General features: G+C 34.6%; 1 protein-coding gene across 2 annotated transcripts; it reads right to left on the bottom strand.

Moving 5' to 3' along the window:
- Positions 1-49: 49 nt before the first annotated feature.
- LOC123213500 (MAP3K epsilon protein kinase 1-like) lies at positions 50-18,559 on the bottom strand. 2 transcript variants are annotated; one of them, XM_044632943.1, is made up of 24 exons: positions 18,332-18,559; positions 17,704-17,838; positions 17,246-17,266; positions 16,914-16,987; positions 16,732-16,822; positions 16,579-16,662; positions 15,820-15,921; positions 13,425-13,556; positions 13,102-13,173; positions 12,130-12,233; positions 9,557-9,659; positions 8,965-9,366; positions 7,827-8,159; positions 7,647-7,691; positions 6,812-6,991; positions 6,618-6,701; positions 6,117-6,208; positions 5,939-6,022; positions 4,012-4,886; positions 3,235-3,623; positions 3,008-3,142; positions 2,062-2,468; positions 1,522-1,636; positions 50-408 (listed from the first exon to the last, which is right to left on the bottom strand). In XM_044632943.1, exons 1-24 carry the CDS (start codon positions 18,389-18,391, stop codon positions 232-234), a joined length of 4,296 nt encoding a protein of 1,431 aa, XP_044488878.1. In that variant the 5' UTR covers positions 18,392-18,559; the 3' UTR covers positions 50-231. The 2 variants fall into 2 exon arrangements, with proteins under 2 accessions (XP_044488878.1, XP_044488879.1); XM_044632944.1 differs by lacking the exons at positions 15,820-15,921; positions 16,579-16,662; positions 16,732-16,822; ... (2 more) ...; positions 17,704-17,838; positions 18,332-18,559 and adding an exon at positions 14,023-14,717.
- Between the last annotated feature and the right edge of the window lie 503 nt (positions 18,560-19,062).

Raw genomic sequence — 19,062 nt, 5'->3', positions numbered from 1 at the left:
TTTTATGATCGAAAATTAACTAAAAGGGTTCATCAGATTTTCCCAAAAGTGAAAAATGTAAAGTGATGGTCATTCTAGGCAGCTCGATGGGACACTTGCAAGATCCAATTACGAGTAAAGAGGCTACAAGTAATTAACAAAACCAAATAAATTTAAAAAAAAAAGAAACTTAGAAATTAAATACATTTCCTCCCTATGGAACAAAATATACACAAGGGCAGAATCATGAATTTACAGAACAGTATTGATATGAAGTGCTTTAAGCAGTGATGTAGCCATTTGTTTCACCAGAACTTGTCCTCCTGAGCGCTGCCCATCTCTCCTTTCTTCAATTAAATTCTGAAGTTTTTGAGGAAGATCATTTTCCACAATCAATTGTTTTGGCCGAGGATGGTGCTCGTAGACAGCCTTAACAAAAAAATTTTACCATAAGCAAGTCAAAATTATAGAGAGCAAATAGGGACTCTTTTATGCAACGATGACAAAAATGTTAATCTGATTTAAAACCTACGAATGAAATTCCATTTTAAGACAACTAAATGGTCAACTGCAAAACTTAATTAGATATCCGGTCAGCTTCAGGACTCCTTTCAACTACTTGTATAAAATTATGCATACAAATATGTTATAAAAACTTATCTATACAAACTGAGATGACAGCTTGCAATTGGATAATGTGATTATTTACTTTTTTTTTTTTCTTTTCATTGCAAAATCATCCAATAAAATACTATCACATCAGATCGTATGAATAAATTTGTACAATTTGTTTATATATGTAATATACCTCTTTCAACTACTCAACTTCAGAAAGGTGCTACATTTTAGAGAGTAAAGGGACGGGAAATGCACAGAAGACACGGAGCTTTGGCATGGACTGGAAGGCTAAGTGGTCACGAAGACTAATACACTTGCCAGTTTGTAAGAGACCACAGAAACACAAGGGTACCAAAGTTTATATACTGGGTACAATGTCAACAAAGAGAAAAAAAAGGTGTCATTTATTCCCAAAACTTGGTAATTGATAACGCTAATGAACTTTTACTATATTTCAGCATCTCACTGAAACTAATTCAATAATTTGAAAGCGCTATCAAGCAACCCAAAAAAAAAAAAAAACCATGAATCAGTCAGAATTTATAGAAAAAACAAGCAAATTTTAGCCAAATGGTACTTGTTTAATTTTCTGCATGGAATGACACTGAAAGGAAATATCAGGGTAAAACGAAAGGCAATCAAAATTTAACAAAGATGACTTTAATTTTTTAATGACAATTCTTGGCCATACAACTACTAGCATTCTGCTCATTCCTTGAAGCAACTTTATCTCCCTTATCAAAGTGAGGGCCAGTCAAGATTTTTGTGAATGCGGTAAAGAGTTTCTGTGATTACATTAGGTTCACTAAACTTTATCTCCTAACTACAAATGATGACAAAAGGAACCACATGCAACACTGAATCAAATGGAAAATGGAGCCGGAGCGGAGGGAAAAGAAAAAAGTATATGCAAGTATCACTTACCTTAATTAATTTAAGCAGATTGAGACGGGTTATTGCATCTTGGTGATCCAGCCTTGCAATGAGCAATGGTGTCAAACCATTGACAGCTAATGTTGTATTTATTCGGGGTGATTTCCTGCAAACCATAAAGTAACACACTGCTTAGAATTTAAGAAGTGCCAGAAAGGAAAGCTATTCCACAGCATGTCAATATTTCCAGCGCCAAGATAAAAATGATGTCCACCCAGATATTTTGGTGATTAGAACTACTTCTAAATTAGAGAACATCTAATATTTCCCCAAAATTATTATGACACATGAAATGCATATTAATCTGTGAATCACAGCATTGAATGCTAACAAATGCAGGTACCCAATCCTATCTATACAGCACATTGTCATAATAAGTTATGCCATTTAAAAAGTGAAAAAGTGCAACAAACAATTATGAGGTTGGCACCTTCTGTACTAGCATCCCCTAAAGTCTAATAGATAATCATATCAATATTTGCAACTAGCAATAACTATCTCCATGAAAAGGACAGAAGTTATATCACATACGTTATAATTTTCAGAAAAGGCTCCAATATATGCACGAAATGTGGTTCAGGACAGCTTTGGAAGAACTTCACCAACTTCTGAACTGCATCTTTTTTTAGTAAAGCTTGTTCCACCTTGCGGTTGTCATTATCATGAGCCAAGCAAACAGCAATTGAGTCCAATGCTGTCACAGACCAAACCTCATCCTCAAGAAGATTCAAATACACATCCAATCCATCATGGGCCCTTAATTGTTCCCTTGCATTGCGAGATGCATGAGCCATATCACACAGAAGAGGCAATGCATGTTGTTTCAAGGGAGAATCAGACATTATAAAGTGCAATAAGTGCGGAATGATTCCATTCTCAGCAGCTTGTTCTTGTCTCCTCTTATTAATCTTGCAGAGATTGAAAAGTGCATGAAGAACCTTAAGAAACACAAAATAATATGGAGAGATCAGAACTGAGTCAAAGCAATAGTTAAAAGATCAATGAAAAATAAACAGTGTAAACATGTAGAATGACAGTTCAACTTAATTAAATGATGACACTTAGATAAGAGATACATAGAATAAACAAAAGAATTTTGTGGTGTGAAACACTTAATCTATTGATCCTATATAAAACTACAAGTAAAAATGTGCAGCTAAACCTTCAATGCACTGTGGCTGCAATCCTCTCCGTAAAGCTTTCATCACTGCAATGTAACAAATTTTTGGAGGCAGTAGAAACATTTTCACACCTTCATTTACATTTTTTCCCTCTGTCTAGTGGGAAACTCAAAACATACATAGAGGTTTACAAATACATCAGAACATAATTCATAGAGCCACTTCACTTATCATGCATGTGATTACCAAACAAGATTTTCATATACCGAACCTAAAACGTAATGATGAGGTACACAAAAATCCAATTTGCAATGCTAAAAGACATGTTCATAGGATTTTAGGCAAGGAATCCCAACCTCATGATGTATTAGAGATACAAGAGGCCCATCTTTGAGATCAAGATTTGGGATTAAATATTTAATTGCATCTGCACGCTGAAGATTCTCTAAGCAGTTTGGATCGGTTGACAAATGATTAATACACTTCAGTATCTAAAACAGACAAAAAACCAGTGAGATTACAAGGGAGAGAAAGAATTGATAAAATCTGAAAATAAAGGTAAAAAGAAAATTTTCTATATTACCTTCAAAAGAATTGGGGGTTCTATTCGACTGAACATCTGAAAAAGACGGCTAAGCAAGCTTTGGCTACACATGTAGGATTTTACAGTTGTGTCAGCCTGAGCAAACTCAAGTAGAAGGTCTGCTACCTTTTCCAGGTATTCCCTTGCAACATCTGCATTTAATGTGGATACCATGTGGGAAAGTAACCCAGATGATGTTGCACTCCCCAGTCTGGCATTTAGAACGCCAGAACCAGACAGAACTCCTGATGCCGTCTGTGATGCAATCCCAGGCATGGATGCAGCTACTTCATTAGATGCCAGTGGCCCCACCGTCTTCGATGCTGTCTTACTGATAATTTTAGGTGTAGGCTCAAGATTGTCATTCTCTCTTCCACGTCCAGAAACCTCTGTGAATAATAAAGGAATCCTTTACTAAATGGAACCAAACTGTTCCTAAACATAAAACTATTTAAGCTAACGTTCAGAAAATAAATAGGAGAAAGCAGCAACATATGAAAAAAAAATAGACAACAAAAGAAGAATAACGCAAATATAGCTTTTCTTCCTTTGGTTGCTATGCATGCTAGAATGATGTAACATGGAATAGAAAAGGTCCTACAGGAAACTCAAACTTGAGTCTGCACTACCACTACAAACTACCAATCAGCCATTAAGGTTTGAAGTAAAGCTCAACACCCAGATGATTATTAACTCCAATCTGGAAATATAAAATTTCAAACTATACATGGTTAAATTCCTAAAGCCATGGGAAAGTAGATAAATAAAAGCAATCACCTGCAAATTCTGCCATCAGAAAGTCCAACTCGCCATTGGTTTTCTTTTCATTAAATGCGTGTAAGAGGGGCAGTATACTTTCATGTCTCTCCATCCCAGGGAGGTGGCGTACATACTCCAGCTGACCAGAGATATGCCGAAAGGGTGGTTCCTTCTCCAACAAGCTAAGCAGAGGGCGAACTTGATCTGACTGAGTAGTCATTGAAGTAGGAAATCCATTAGATGCAATTTCTGGTGATTTTAGAGGTCTGTCTGTGGATGTCCTATTAGCAGAATTAGTGATTCGTTGCTGTCTAAGGTCAATATCTGCTCGCGAAGGATCAGCTTTCCATCTATCCAGGTCTCTCTCTTTAGACAAGGCAGCTGAAGTTTCCTTAGAAGTTGAATTTGCAATGGGCTCTAACAATTTTGTTGCAGTTGTGTCCAACAGTCCATTGCTATATTGTGATCTGTCATTATCCACAGCAAGAAATCGGGAATCTGATTGATTGGCATCTAACCTCTGGGAATGAGACGTTGAACCTCGTGAAGGTTCTTGCGTTCCGATTAGCAAGGGAAGATCAATCATTCCATGCCTAGCTCTATGAACATCAGGCTGATCAATTAAAGGAAGTGGAGCCTCACTTTGATTGAATACAGGATGGCTGAAGTCCAATGGACCAGAACGTGGTCGTTGAGCTGCTCCATCTACTGGAAATCCACTACCAACAGATATAGAAGCAAGTCGAGTTGACTCATTCAAGCTGTAAAGAGTGTTAACAAGCCTAAGCAGTATCCCATTCTTTGCAGCTATACGGCAGAAATCATTAATTGGGGTAGATCGTTGAAGCTTAAAGACCTGCCATATGCCGTCAATTGCCAGGTGAACCATTTCCCTGGATGTGAAGAACATAATCAGTACATTTTCAAAATAGAAAAAATATAAAATTTCAACCGAGTAAGAAAAATATAAGTATTAATGCAAATAACAAGCAGGTGCGGATAGTGTTTTGGCAACAATTACAAGGTTATTGTGGTCATATTACTATCTTCACATATGGTGGTTAAAACTTGTAAGGGTTTTGTCCACATATTGGTCAGCTGGTCTACTTTTGCAACTTCATCTCCTTTCATTAATAGTATAATTTTCGTGGATTTTTATAATTAAAAATATAATCAAATAAATCAAACCAAATAAGAATGTCGAGAACTTTGTTTGAGTGGAAAGGAGCTAAATATCACCATCAATGTTTTTAGAGCTAGACCGGACGTTGACCCAGGTATGATTCAACCGGTGGTAAGAAAAGTGAACTGTTTAAATAAATATTCAAAATAATTTTGTATAATAAATCATTAAATATAAAATCCAAATTGCTTTAATATAAAATTGCACTTGGCTTGATGGCATACAGACACTGGGCTGGCTTCAAGTCCCAACAATTGCAAAATTTTATATTTTTCTTGTAATAACTTTATCTCAGAGGAAACATAAGAATACATTTGCAAAATTGTTTTTCCTAATAGATACAAGATTATTCCTATCTTGAAGTGAACAAATATATTGGATATTCCATGGAAGGGGGAAATTTTACACTCAATTTACCCGAAAGTATCCAGAGCACATATGGTATTCAAAGAATGCTGCAATCTATAGATTCTATGCCACTGGATGTCTAAACATGACCAAACAATGTTCCTCAAAGTGGTAACTCTGCATGTTTATACTGTTCTGATAACTTTATACAGTGCATGGAAACCTCTATCAACTCCAAAAAGAATATTCATTTAATTCTGATAGATAGTATGATTATCTTTTGACAGTGGCTGAGCAATATTTCCTCATATAGTTTTACCACAGATTCTTCATGGAAAAAAGTCAATTTTTAAGTCATTGACTTTTGTGGTGTGTACATCAAATTTGAAACTGAGAGCAACAAAAAAGACAAACCTGTATTTTGCATAGTCAGCCTGTAGAAAACCCACCAAAACAGGAATTCCGCGGCAAGCTATGAACATTTGCAACGTTAATGAGCTGCAAATAAGAAAACTCAAGATATGTCCTAATTCTATCTTCTAATAAAGGGAAGCAAAAAAATAACAACCAGATAAAGGAGGAAGCGCCAAACCTTGATTCGCAAAGCTGCTGCAAGAAATAAGCTGCCTCCAAGCGAACTTCACGGAGACGATCAGGTTCAGCTAAGCTCATCACAACAGGGATCTATTAAGTGGCTCAACATTAGTAAACTCAAATCTAATCTACACAAAAATCTCACCACTTGTCTTTTCAAATGCACAGTAAAATAAAAACTTGATAAATATAATGTGAAGCACAATGTTAAATATTACCACTGCAATACTATTGTGAAAAAGGAATCATAACATCACCCAGAATTCATCTTCCTATGATTTAAGTATACACAAATCCCATTAACTTGACAATCGAACAATAAAAAATTAGTGTATACTCTAAGAGTTGATAATAAAAATAGAGGTAAGTCCAAAGAAAAAGGACTATTCAACAGGAGCAAAGTCACATAAATCAGCCCGCTTTCAGAAGCCACCCAACTGTAAATGCAATGTCATATCAACTTATAGAATAGTAAAATTTGAATGAGCATACTACGTACCAAACCAACAAGGCAAGCATTTTCCAGGAAATCAGAGTTATCTTTAATAATCTGATTTATAAGTTGAAGCACACTACATATAACCTGCAGTATAAGTCACACCAATAAACTCATAAAGATGTTTGTTAATGTAAACTTGGGGCAAATACTAATCAACAGTAAAAATTGAATAATGATTCATATAGCTAACATACTCGAGTTTTAGGAACTTCAAGCAATTCCGTCAAAGGGAGCAAACCATGCTGAGTAACAAAAATAATTTTCTGCTCAGGCCGCTGGTGAAAGATAGAAATAAGTTTCTGACAGGAAGAAACTATTGCATCTTCAGATTCTTCTGGTCTTAGTGATGCAACTAATCTGCTGAATTCAACAGCCTACAAAGCAAAAACATAAAAAGCTTCAAGTCTTTGCAATAATATAATGAAAATTCAAATATAATATTGAAACATCTGTCAACATGTTCAGCTGGAACTAATAAGCAAAAGACATGAAGAACTGAAATAACATATGTTCCAGAAGTTTAGATCATAGGTTTAACTCCTTTAAAGAAATATTTAGCATAGGGATATTCTCTTTCATCTTTGAGTAGTTGAGATTAAATCTAACCTCTGTTTCCCAAACTTCAATTGCGAACTACACTAATTATAGATGTCAAATTTAACAACCCATTGAAAATGGATTACATGTCATTATCTATGTAAAACATATGGTGCCATTTATCCAACCCAAATAACTATAGCAGAAGTTGTTTCAAAATAAATTTAAACACAAAAAAATAACATAGAAGATTCCAAAAGTGAGTTTAATGTCATTGAAACCGTCATTTGAAAAAATAAAAGGATACTCTGCAGAATATATACAAACTTAGAAATAATCACAAGCATTATTTACTCCAAATCCAAACTTCAATTCACAAGCAAGATAAAGATGGCATATCCTAATCAAAATGGCTACAGAATGTATAGTTTTTTGTTTTACAAGCAAAACACAAAAATGCATACAAATCCAGTCAGACAAACCACTGAATACCTGTAGAGGAAAAAGGTTTTCTGGAGGCAATTTCTCGTCAAAAACCTGACCCAAGAAAAAAAAAAAGTAAATAAACAATTTGAACCATTACATAAGACATCAACCTTCTGAACTCAATTCATTTTTTTCTATTTGTATTACAAACAAAAAGAGCAATTGACCTCAACACTTCAAACATACCAAACCATCAATGTCAATATCGTCCTTCAAAACACCCATCACTAACCGAAATAGGTCTCCTCCGCCACCATTTGTCTGCCCCATATCATTCTCCATCTGTTTTTGAGCAATTGTGGCCCTCAATTTTGTAGCCAGGTCATTTTTCCCAGGATCAGTCACAGATGAATTCCTTTGGTTCACATATGATGTGGATGCAGATGTTGAAGCTTCAGCTGCCCGATCCTCAATGGTTTTCTCCAATGGATGAAATAAATCATCCAAGGAAGCATCTCCAGGAGTGTCACTAAATCTACTCAGCTCATTCTCTCCCAAGGTTGTTGATGTCTTTACACCCTTCAAAATGAAACTTACACAAATCCATTAGGTTCAATTTTTTAATTTAGTAATCAGACTCCCAGGTAAACTTGAATTCAGGCCTTGGATAAAGCACTACTGGCCTTCACCAAATTACTTGAAAAGAAATAAAGGGGAAAAAGGCAAAAACACCATTATTTAAAACAATTTTTTTTACGAAAAAATCTATGAACACAACCAGGATCGAGCCATAACTTTAGGCCTTCTATAAGGTGAAAAACAGATGCCACTAGGCCTAAAGACCATGGGGATCCAATATCATCCATTACGAGGAAATGAACACAGTTATTTATCAATTAAATTTTTGAGCTCAAAACTTTATTAATTCCTTTGTTCTTAAGGCAACTGTTCATGACTAATACTTTATCAGTGCATACAGTTATACAAGCCTTTTTTGGTACGGGAAAAAGAAAGTTTAGATCTAACAACAAAAACAAAATTATGATGAATTGAGATTGTTCTAGAATGATAGTACTTACAATTAACTTAAAGTCTATTTTGTTTATGATTCGTAAATAATTTTCAAAAATTAAGGTACAATCCAAAAAAATCTTAGTTGTTTCTTAATACTTTTCATATCACGAGAGTGGAAAACAGCTAAAATGGGCTTTTTTTTTTCATTTTCTGATTGTACAACAGCTTTTAGCATTGTTATCTACAAAGATCTAACAATACTTCTGAAAATATGTCAAATAAACAAGTCTTCCTAAATTTATTGTTTCCCTTCCTTTCACAGAGCTTAAAAAAAAGTTATATTTAAATTCTAAACTCAACAGTGTCATACCTTCTGAAGATTATTATTTTGACTTCTTGGATAACCAGATGATTTATTCTCAACGTTATTAGAACTTCCTTTCCCACCATGTTTAGTAGCTACATTTTTTTGTCTCATTTCAGGAGATCCAGCCTCACTACTGATCAGCATTTCCTCCTGATCACTCATGTTTGACATCTCTTGAAGTTCAGTTGGATCCTTTGCACCCACAACTTTATTAGAAGATAGTGTGCTAGACCCGGTTTGTATAGCCGACTTCTCATGAATAGCTAGGGTGGGAACTTGATCTGACTGAATAACATCATCTAGATTTTCTATTCTTTCTTCAACAAGATTACCATTTGAAGAATGTTCCTCATCAGATTTGCTCAAATGTGTAGCTTCTGGCAATGATAAGTCTTTCCCAGAGCCCTGAAAATTTAAAATACAATTCAATTACTTCATCTTAAATTAAAGAGTAGATCACTCGTTACATTGCTTATTTTGTACTTTGTTTGATTGATCCAATTCCTTTATTCAAACACATCGCTTCTGTATATTGTTTTACAAAAGGGAGGTAGTAATTTGCTTCATTGAAAATCGAGGTAAAAAATATTCTCACAGATACAGCTGCTCCTGCTTTCTCTGATGAAAGACCTTCACGAGCACTCTGATTATCTTCATTAGACATTTCGGTATCTGTAGAAGCATCTTCCTGTACATTTCTGCCAAAAAGAAGAATATTTAGTGAGGTAGCACACAATAACAACAGCAGGAGCAAAATGCACTACTCTTGAAGTCCACAATGGATTCAATGCTTCAATGGCATACAAAAATCCTGCTGGTAAAGACATTAACCAAAGGAAAAAAAAATTAAAATCATTCTTCATCAGGGTGAGCTAGATGAAATGTAAAAGGATGAATAGAAGAAAAATGGAAGAAAGAATAACTTCTCAACCTGAAAGAAGAAAACTATTGGGCCCAATCTATAAGAAGCTTTGTTTGTGTGTTGGTTGACCATATTACTAACAAATCGGTATTAGAGCAGTTACAATTTCTGAGGATGGGGAGGATTGATTTCATGAAGGATGAGATCGATTTTGAGGGGTGGATGTTTGTCTGACGATTCATGGAAGGAAAGGCACAAGCTAAGTGCAACGAAGGGATTTGTCTCCACTATGCAAAAGAATTTGGATTGAACCATCGTTACAAATTCAATCAATGGTGATCTTGCTAGAATGTGAGGATGGATCAGATGATGGCATCTTACTCACGAGTGACGACAAGCTATAAATAGAGGAGAAGTTGAATTTCATGTTTTTACTAAGATTGAGGCCAAATATGAGATCCTTGATGCATTTCAGGTGATAAAAATGATAAAATCTTGCATGACGATGGTTGTGAAGGCAATTTCAAAAGCTAACGTGGTTGAGCTAGAGGATATTGGTTTGGGAAAGATGATTTTGATGATGGAGGTGACTAAATCTAATTTAGAAGCTATCAGGGTGTCTTTGGAATTTGAAGAAAATAATGAGATCAAGGTAGGATTTGGAGTTCTTAGTATGTTCTGTGGTGGAGGTTGGATCTAACAAGGAAATGGACGCAAGGTTGGGTTTCAAGGCATATGCGACTAGTTTTAGGGCAAACAATGTTAGGGGCCAAAGACCTACTTAAGGGCAAAAGGGTGAGAGACTACATTTTTGGCAACGAGTATGACTGGATTTGGTCCAAATGTTGTCACGAGAGAAAATTTGGCAGCATAAGCAACTAGGTTCAAGGTAGACAACACAAGGATGACTTTTTTGACATCAACGACGATTAGGCTCAACACTATGGACAACACCATGGAAAAACTAGCCAACAACGATGACTTTCCAACTCTAGGAAGTGATTCCAAGAAAAGAGATGAGATTTTTTCAAATTGGGTAGGAAAAAATAAAAAGATTTAAAAAAAAAAAAGCTATAACCACTCTCAGTTGGCATGGTCGAAAAAAAAAAGATCAAGAAGACTTTCCAATTTTCCTACTTTGAGGACAACATAGTTCTCAAAGGGACAGGTAATGTTAGGACTTCGGGACAGGGACACATGTCATAATTTTAGAGAATGTAGGGAGATATACTTACTAGACCAAGTGTATAAAAAGGGGAATGTACAAATTGGAGAGGAGAATATTATATTTGGTTTTGGGCAGTTTTTGGCTAATTGGGAGGCCCCGACTCTTTGAATTGTCGGTTATCTTTTGGTTCATTGTTTTCCATTGTTTACCACACAGAAGTAGCTTTGTAAATGTTGTGTAGTTCTCCTTGTGAATATAAAAATAACCAGGAGGTTTATTCAATTCTGTATGCTGTTCAGTAAAAATAGCAGGGAGGTTTATTCAATTCTGTATGCTGTTCTGTTTTACATTCGGAAAATCAATTATGTTTGTGTGTTGGTTGTACGTGCTGGCTGTGTTTGTTTTGGCCAGGTTCCTATCAGAAGTTCTGGCTGAGCAGCCTCAGTTTCCAGCATGCATACATTACTTGAGAAGTCCAACAAACTAAATTTTTTTATGAAACCTAGAAATGTCTGGACTATTCTTACGGTTCACCAAGTGCAAACTACTGTCAGACCCTACAAACTTGGTACTTATGAGATACAATATCCCAACAACAGTCAAACAGGAAGTTGAAATCAAATCATAAAACCTGAAACAACCAGTGCACAAGTTTATATTATTAATAATTGGATACAAAAGCAAGAACAAAATATGCCAAAAGAGCAGAGGAATTTTACTATGTTCACAATTAAACAAGTGAAAAATATTAAAAATCCATTTGCTAAAAAAGATCTAAGCAACACCAGTGTGAGGAAAAAATTGGAGGAAATTTTGAAATTAATGAGAAACTTGCACATGGTTAGAGTAACAAGTTTCACGTCTATAAGGTACAGGAATTGAATTCCACCATCACAGCAGCATATGGATGTGTTCACTGAAATAAAATACAATATATAAATAAGGTTCAAATCTATTAAGACTACTTCATCAAATTCAACAAAGACGAACTTATGAATTAGCATGTAGATTGAAATCATCAAAACTTCTGTGCAAACAAGCATAGATATGCAGGACAGCAGGTATAATTTAAGCAACAAGTAGATAGATGCTTTGCACAACAGGAAACCCAAAAAATACAGGGCTATAATATATCTACCTCACTGTTCCACTATGACGAAAAGAAGAATGCAGTGCACGTCTACAGTTTTGTATCCATGGGTGAGATAGCAATGTCTTTGCATCAGGCCTCTGTCGAGCATCCTGGAAAAAACAACAATAGGCCATACAATGAATGATGGAATTGATAATATACTACACATCAAGGGGAAGTCCAACAAATGGCATAACCTGTGCATTACAATTTAATTATTCTGCCCTCCTTCAATCACCCCTATTCAAAAACAAATTGTCATACAAGTGCAAACTAGGTACAGACTTCTATCACATAAATCTCATGCATTAATTATTTCTCTTATTGCATGTCAATCGGGCGGTTCTTTTATAAAAAATTCTAATTTTTCTTAGTTTTGTTGAAATTTAATGAAATACATAGAATTGCTATAGGAGTTAACTATGATTATCCTGATCATAGAAGTGAAAAATCCCAAAATATAACTTTAACATCCAGCATCTTTTCACTCATGCAAACATCTTCTTGGAAGTTAATGCCTTGATGATAAAGCAATGTAGCACTCCAAGGATGTCTCTCACTCTGTAAGATGTACTCACCGTAAACTTGTCTAACTCAACATCAGTAACTAAGGAGAAGAAATTTTGGAGCTGGTTTTACAATTTATATATGCAATCGAAGAAATAATGGCAACCTAGTGACTTTTGGAACGTTGTGCAACAAAGTTGTCTGCAATACTACAATTTAGCAGAGAGATGACATAAGTTCTTTCACCTGCAACTATGCTGAATCAAAAACAGAAGACTAGTCACCCTCTTTCTATTATAATTAAAGTCAAAACATCAACCAATATCAGAAAGTCACAAGGTATGAAGTTGAGGTGGCTAGAACACTACACACAAAATTCAATGAAATTAAACAACTACACTGATTTAGGACTTAGATACGAACAAAAAACCTTGAGCCAAAAAAAGAAAAACTGTTTATCTTGCACTTTACCTTCTTAAAGCATTGACGCAGAAAGTCGGTGATATCAGGAGATAGGCTATCGGGTATTGGAGGATGATCATCCTGAAATTATTGGAAAAGAAAAGAGGGAAAAGAGGAAACAACTTGTCATTGTTACTGTAAAACAAACGAACAAAAACAATATTTAAGAAATTCTAGCAGAAAGTGGTATAATTCTAGCAGAAGCATTATGAGAGGTTAATGTGATTTTAACAGAAATAATATAAAGGAAAATAAATCACAGGATTTGCAGGAAGCATTGGTTCCTCATCCTATTACATGGATAACAATTGTGAAGAAACCATAGATCAAACCTGGACAATGCGAAAGAGAGCTGGCATAGGCTGCAGATCATAGTAAGGAGGCACACATGTTAGCAATTCAATCACAGTGCAGCCAACGCTCCAAATGTCAGAAGCAGCACAAACCCCAGACATCTCAATCACCTGCAACATATTTCAGTTTCATTTGAACCCAGAGACACCTTAGGAAAAGCATGTAATGGATAAAGGAAAAGATAATTTCAACCAACTAAATGCAACACATATTATTTATACAACATCACATTTGACAAATAAATAATTAATCACAACATCTAATAGGTCTTAGTCAGGGCTCCTGAAATATCACTCACACCCAGGCCAGACACTGTCAGCCATTGCACAATGTGTAAAGCTTTGAAACAGCAGTCTCTACCGAAAAGCCTGTTGCTTGTCTCATGTAGGCATGCTAGAAACAAGAAGTAGCATTTTCTTAACACAAAATTGACAACCAACAAGCATCTCTCTCTTGATTTTCTTTTGTCTCCTCTCAAACCATTATATTCTCTAATTCTCTCTAAAAATCTATTCCAGAATTAATGTGCTTTCCATTGAGGCGTAAAGTAGAAAGATACTTCTATTTCTTTCTTACCACATGAGCATAAAGTAGCCAAGAACCTGCAACTCCAAGATTTGACCATGTCTTCTCCACCAAAGGCATAAAAGTGTTCACCAAAAAGAGGCAGAAGTGCTGAAATATGACACTATATTTTTGCTGCATGAAATATGACACACCTAATCGATGGGATTGAACATTCACTTGATCCACCTAAAACCATACTTATTGAGATTGAACCTTCACTTGAGCCACCAAAAACCATACATGAACCCAAACCAATGATTGATCAATAGGCAAGATTGGATCGTGAAAAATCATTTATAGTTTCCTCCAGAAGACTTAAGTCAAAACCTAAGCATTGTCAAACATCCGAACTAGAGAAAAGTTCTAAGGAAAAATAATTGACAACAACTGATTTGGATCTTCTCATTGCTCTCGGAAAAGGGGAGAGATTTGGTTCATTTCAAGTTTAGAAAGTAGAAGATTCGATTCATTTTATGTTTAAAAAGTTTTGTTTGAGTTTGTGGATTAGGAAAAGAATTATTGTAATATAGTATTTCGGGCTTTTTTTTCTTATTCATTTCCTTTTGTATAGGTTAAATTTCCTTAAATTGATGTAAAATGTGTGTATAAATTCTCCATATGAATGAATAAGATGTGCGGAAGAAATTATTTAAACTAGAAACTTTTGTTTCACAAAGCAAATGAACATATACTAGAGATCTCTTTGAACAACTTCATCAAAATCAACTCTAACTTGCAGTAAATATTTAAGAAAAAATAGTACCTACATTCCCAAGGTTTGCCACTGTATCACAGTCATCACAGCAGTTCCAATTATATCACACCTCTGAAGGCTTAGGGTCTCTAGTTAGTTTTAACATGGCAAAGATTATAAACGTTATGATGTCATATTCTGCATTAATTGAATTTTTCTTGTTGCTCTTAAAAATAACACTTTAATTTTGCTTCAAGAAAAAAAGGCCCTCTGAAATTGTAGAAGACTAGCATCTATAGTTGTCATCACCACTGCACCAAATAACACAGACCACATACATTATCAGGACATGATGATATCTAAAACCCCACAAGCCTTGCCGGAAAAAAACCACCACGTACCATACAAGCATTGCTTGAAGTATTAAGGATGTCTAACCACAAAACTGACCTGTCTTGTGTTGTCTCTGACTTCAATGACCTAACAATATAAAAAGCCTTTGCCTTTGATTTAGAAGAGGAAGAATCCTCAACAAGCCCTACATGGCCTCATTTGCAAGCTGTGTACAAATTTCTTTTGAACTTTGTAGTATCACCAAAGTTCGGTGCCAAACTGGCTAAGCAGAATATGACAATTTTGTAATTTCTAGAATATATATATACACACACACACAGAAATTCTCTAGTCAGGACCATCCTGATATGATTATATCAGAACCATGCTTGAATATCATTGGATTCACACCCTGGATTGAAATGATACTTCACATGTAAGGATCCAACAGTTATTAAGCATGGTCCAAATATAATTATATCAGGATAATCCTAATTAGAGAACCATTGTGTGTGCGTATGTGTGTGTTCCACTAAAAAGCACTATTTTTCCCATGTAATTCAAGAATCCTAAAAGAGCTTGTAAACATAACTCATTTTTCTTCTTTGTTGATCAATTTTTTTCAGTTCAGTTATTTGCAAATAAGCCTCTATTTAGTCCCCACTAAAAAGTTGCCTCATCTTTCATATGCTCAGCATAAAAAGGAAAAAAGAAAAAAAGAAACTAAACCAACAAAGAGGGTAAAACCTAGCTAATATACTGAGACAAAAAGACAATACCTCAGGAGCCATCCAGTATGGTGTTCCAACAACTGAATGCGTGTTAACATCAGCCTCAGTTAACTTTGTGGCAACACCAAAATCAGCAAGTTTCACAAGACCCTAAAAGGAAAAACCACGTCAAATAAGTATTTCCCAAGCCAATTTTAAACATGCTGAAGTATTAATGAACAGATAACAATATTAAGACCACAAGACTCCAACAAAACTACAAAAGAAGCAAAGATATATTAGGTACAAGATACTGAACATTGAACTTATGTAAGAATTAAAAAATATAGACTTCAAAGTCAAATAGAATGGTGCAGGTTACATAAAGTAATGAAAAAAGACTTTCATTGCCTTTGTATCAGTCTAACCAAGAATCTATCCGAGCAAACAATCAACACTATGCATCATAATAAAGCAAATCAGATATCAGGTAATCATAGTAACATTGATCAAATATTGTAAATAATATTAGAAAAATGCTACAAATCATGGAGTCTTATCAAACAAAAATAAATAAAAAGGACACTTAAAAATTATGCGACCACTGCCAGTCCTATCAAGCCCACCATACTCTAAAAGATAAATATTGAAAACTACCGGTGCTAGGTGTAGCGATTAGCAATAAAAATTGCAAAGACTGACAGCATGTATTACTGTTTTGAGCAGTCATTTAAGGATATTCATCACACTTTGTCGGTATACAAAATACTCTCAACAAAAGCACTTCAAGGAAAAAGAAAGTAAGAGAGCAAGACATCAGTCAATTACCTCTTTGGTTGTCAATATGTTTGCACCCTTAATATCTCTATGAATAACACCTTGTTCATGAAGATAAACCAAGCCTTCCAAAACCTGCTTCATAAATACAAGACTGATGAAACGTTGACCCAATCAATAGCAATAAATTGCACTAGAGCTAACCTGGGCAATGTAAACAGCCACCAAAGATTCTGGAAAAGGCCCAAATTTATTTGGCTTAATAATATTAGCAAGTGAGCCATTCTCAACATACCTGTACCAAATAAAAACTAGCACATAAGCTTTTGTAGACAGGTTCCTATAAAACTACACTAACATTTGTTTTCACCAAAAACATCCCTTACTCAAGAATTATGTGAAGATGAGTCTTTGTCTTTGATGAACCAAGATACTTCACGATATTTTTGTGGTTCAGGTTCTGTAAGAGAATGAAGATGTTTATATATCAGGAACAAAATTTTCCAAGAATCTCATCAGATCCTTTTTTTTTTATTTTATAAGAAACTATAATTTTTCCCTTATTATTATTTTTTTCTCTTAAGAAACTAGAAGTTCAGCATATCCCATTGAGAACATCCTTTAAGTCCTAATACTTGATACAGGGAAAATTTTTTCAAACTACAGTAAGAAAAAATTGAAAAAAATATCTGTTGGATAAGTATAGAGATGTAGCTACCTTCAATAAATCAATCTCTTGCTGAATGTCGAAGAATTCCACAAATAAACAGCATAAACAGGAAACAGCAACACATCAGCCAACTTACACAATAGAGACCAGAAACAATATGTTATGCAGAAATTTTCCTATTCGCCAAAACAAATTTAAAAAAAAAAAAAACTGAAGTAAAAGTTATGCCAGAAATGATGCTGATATCACACTTTCAAACTGAATAAACCTAAAGCTAAGAAACATTAAGCATTCTATAATGTCGATAAGTAGCATTACCAGGCTGCCTCGATAATAATTCATTACACAGTTTTTTGCTAATATGGAATTTATGATAATAACTAAAGAATAATGATTCTACATATCACTATCTTCAAATAGCACCAACTTGAAAAACAATAAAGAAGATGATGATGGTTAAAGGTTTCCAGGAATTGAGCTAAACACAAAGAGATTAGAAACCATGCCATGATAATATTGAGATCTTCCTGGGCTATATTCTCCAAAGAAACTTGTTTAATTGCAACGAAGTCACCATTCTCCAAATCCAAGCCTTTGTACACACGACCATAAGCTCCTTTACCAATTTCATCTCCAAGCATCTAGACCAAAGACAAATTAGAAAAAAAATGTAAGTCTCATAGTCAAATAACTCCAGCTTAGTCTATTAAAACTTTAGCTATTTCCCATTTGGAAAAGCAAAAAATATTAAATATAAAAAAGAAACTCCCAGTCCTCAAAGTCCAGTGCAACTAAATGCTAACTTAAATTCTTCACACTTTTTAGAATTCGTTTACCACACTGATAATATAAAACCAAAAGACCAGCTGAATCACAGAAAATGTCGGAAAAGTAGAAGAAACTGAAATGGCAAACCCATACAAAAACAGAACTGAAACTATATGATTAAGTGAGCATCAAGTCACAAATTACTTATTCTTCCTTCCGAAATCTAACCGCCAATTTCGTTCACGAAAAAGAAACAGAAGGAGGGAAAGAGAGAATCACAAAACCTAAAGGAACTTCACTTTTCTAAAAGATTATTAAAAGAATAAAAACGAAGAAATCACTGAAATTAGAGGGAAATTGGCTTACATATTTGTTGTCAAGAGTCTTGGATTTGTGAAAAGCAGAGGATGTCATCTGGCGAGACATGCCCGGAACTCCAAGTGTTTGTCAAATTAAACGACAATTGCAAATCAATGGCTGGGTTTGGGAAAAGCAAAACCTAGAAATGGAGCATTTTGATGAGAGAAATAGAGAGAACTTGGAATTCCGGCAAAAAAGCCAGAGTTCCACGTAAAGAAGGATGGCGGGCTTTAAGTCATGAAATAAATAATATGGAAATTATATTCTCAACTGTTGGAGACAGTTGTCCGTACTGGTCAATCACTGGAATTTAAGTCAAATTAATTATGCTTTTTCTCTTTCTTACAATAATATTAATTAGGGAAATTAATTTAACCTCAATGTAATTTTTTTTTCCTTAATCGGACACGAACAATTTACACCTTAACCAAAAAAGAATGCAAATATAAATAAATTTTAAATTCATTTCCAAACTTTAAAATCTTGAATTTACACACTCACATGAGCACACCCTTATTTACTGTTTCCAAATTTTAAACTCATTTTTTTATAACGAAAATGATAAAATATCCATTTACCTCCCATTGGATAAATATTTATTATACATATTTTGAAGTTTTCCAACAAATTATAACTATCCATTTATGTGAAAATTTGATATCTTTTCAGAGTTTAAAGATTGTTATTTCCTCAAATTTTTATTATTTAACTTTGAAAAAAAAAATTTATTTATTCAT

Source organism: Mangifera indica, chromosome 4, assembly GCF_011075055.1.
Source record: "Mangifera indica cultivar Alphonso chromosome 4, CATAS_Mindica_2.1, whole genome shotgun sequence".
Lineage (NCBI taxonomy): Eukaryota > Viridiplantae > Streptophyta > Magnoliopsida > Sapindales > Anacardiaceae > Mangifera > Mangifera indica.
Note: the sequence above shows the minus strand (reverse complement) of the source record. Positions and strands in the feature narration are given on the sequence as shown.

Bases quoted from the DNA above. Each gene is read 5' to 3' on its own strand.
- LOC123213500 (XM_044632943.1), bottom strand. From the start codon at position 18,391: ATGTCTCGCCAGATGACATCCTCTGCTTTTCACAAATCCAAGACTCTT. The intron at 2,469-3,007 runs GTTGGGATTCCT...GTGTTTCTTAAG, and splicing joins TATCTCTAATACATCATGAG to GTTCTTCATGCACTTTTCAA. The intron at 1,637-2,061 runs GTATGTGATATA...TATGGTTTGCAG, and splicing joins CCTTTTCTGAAAATTATAAC to GAAATCACCCCGAATAAATA.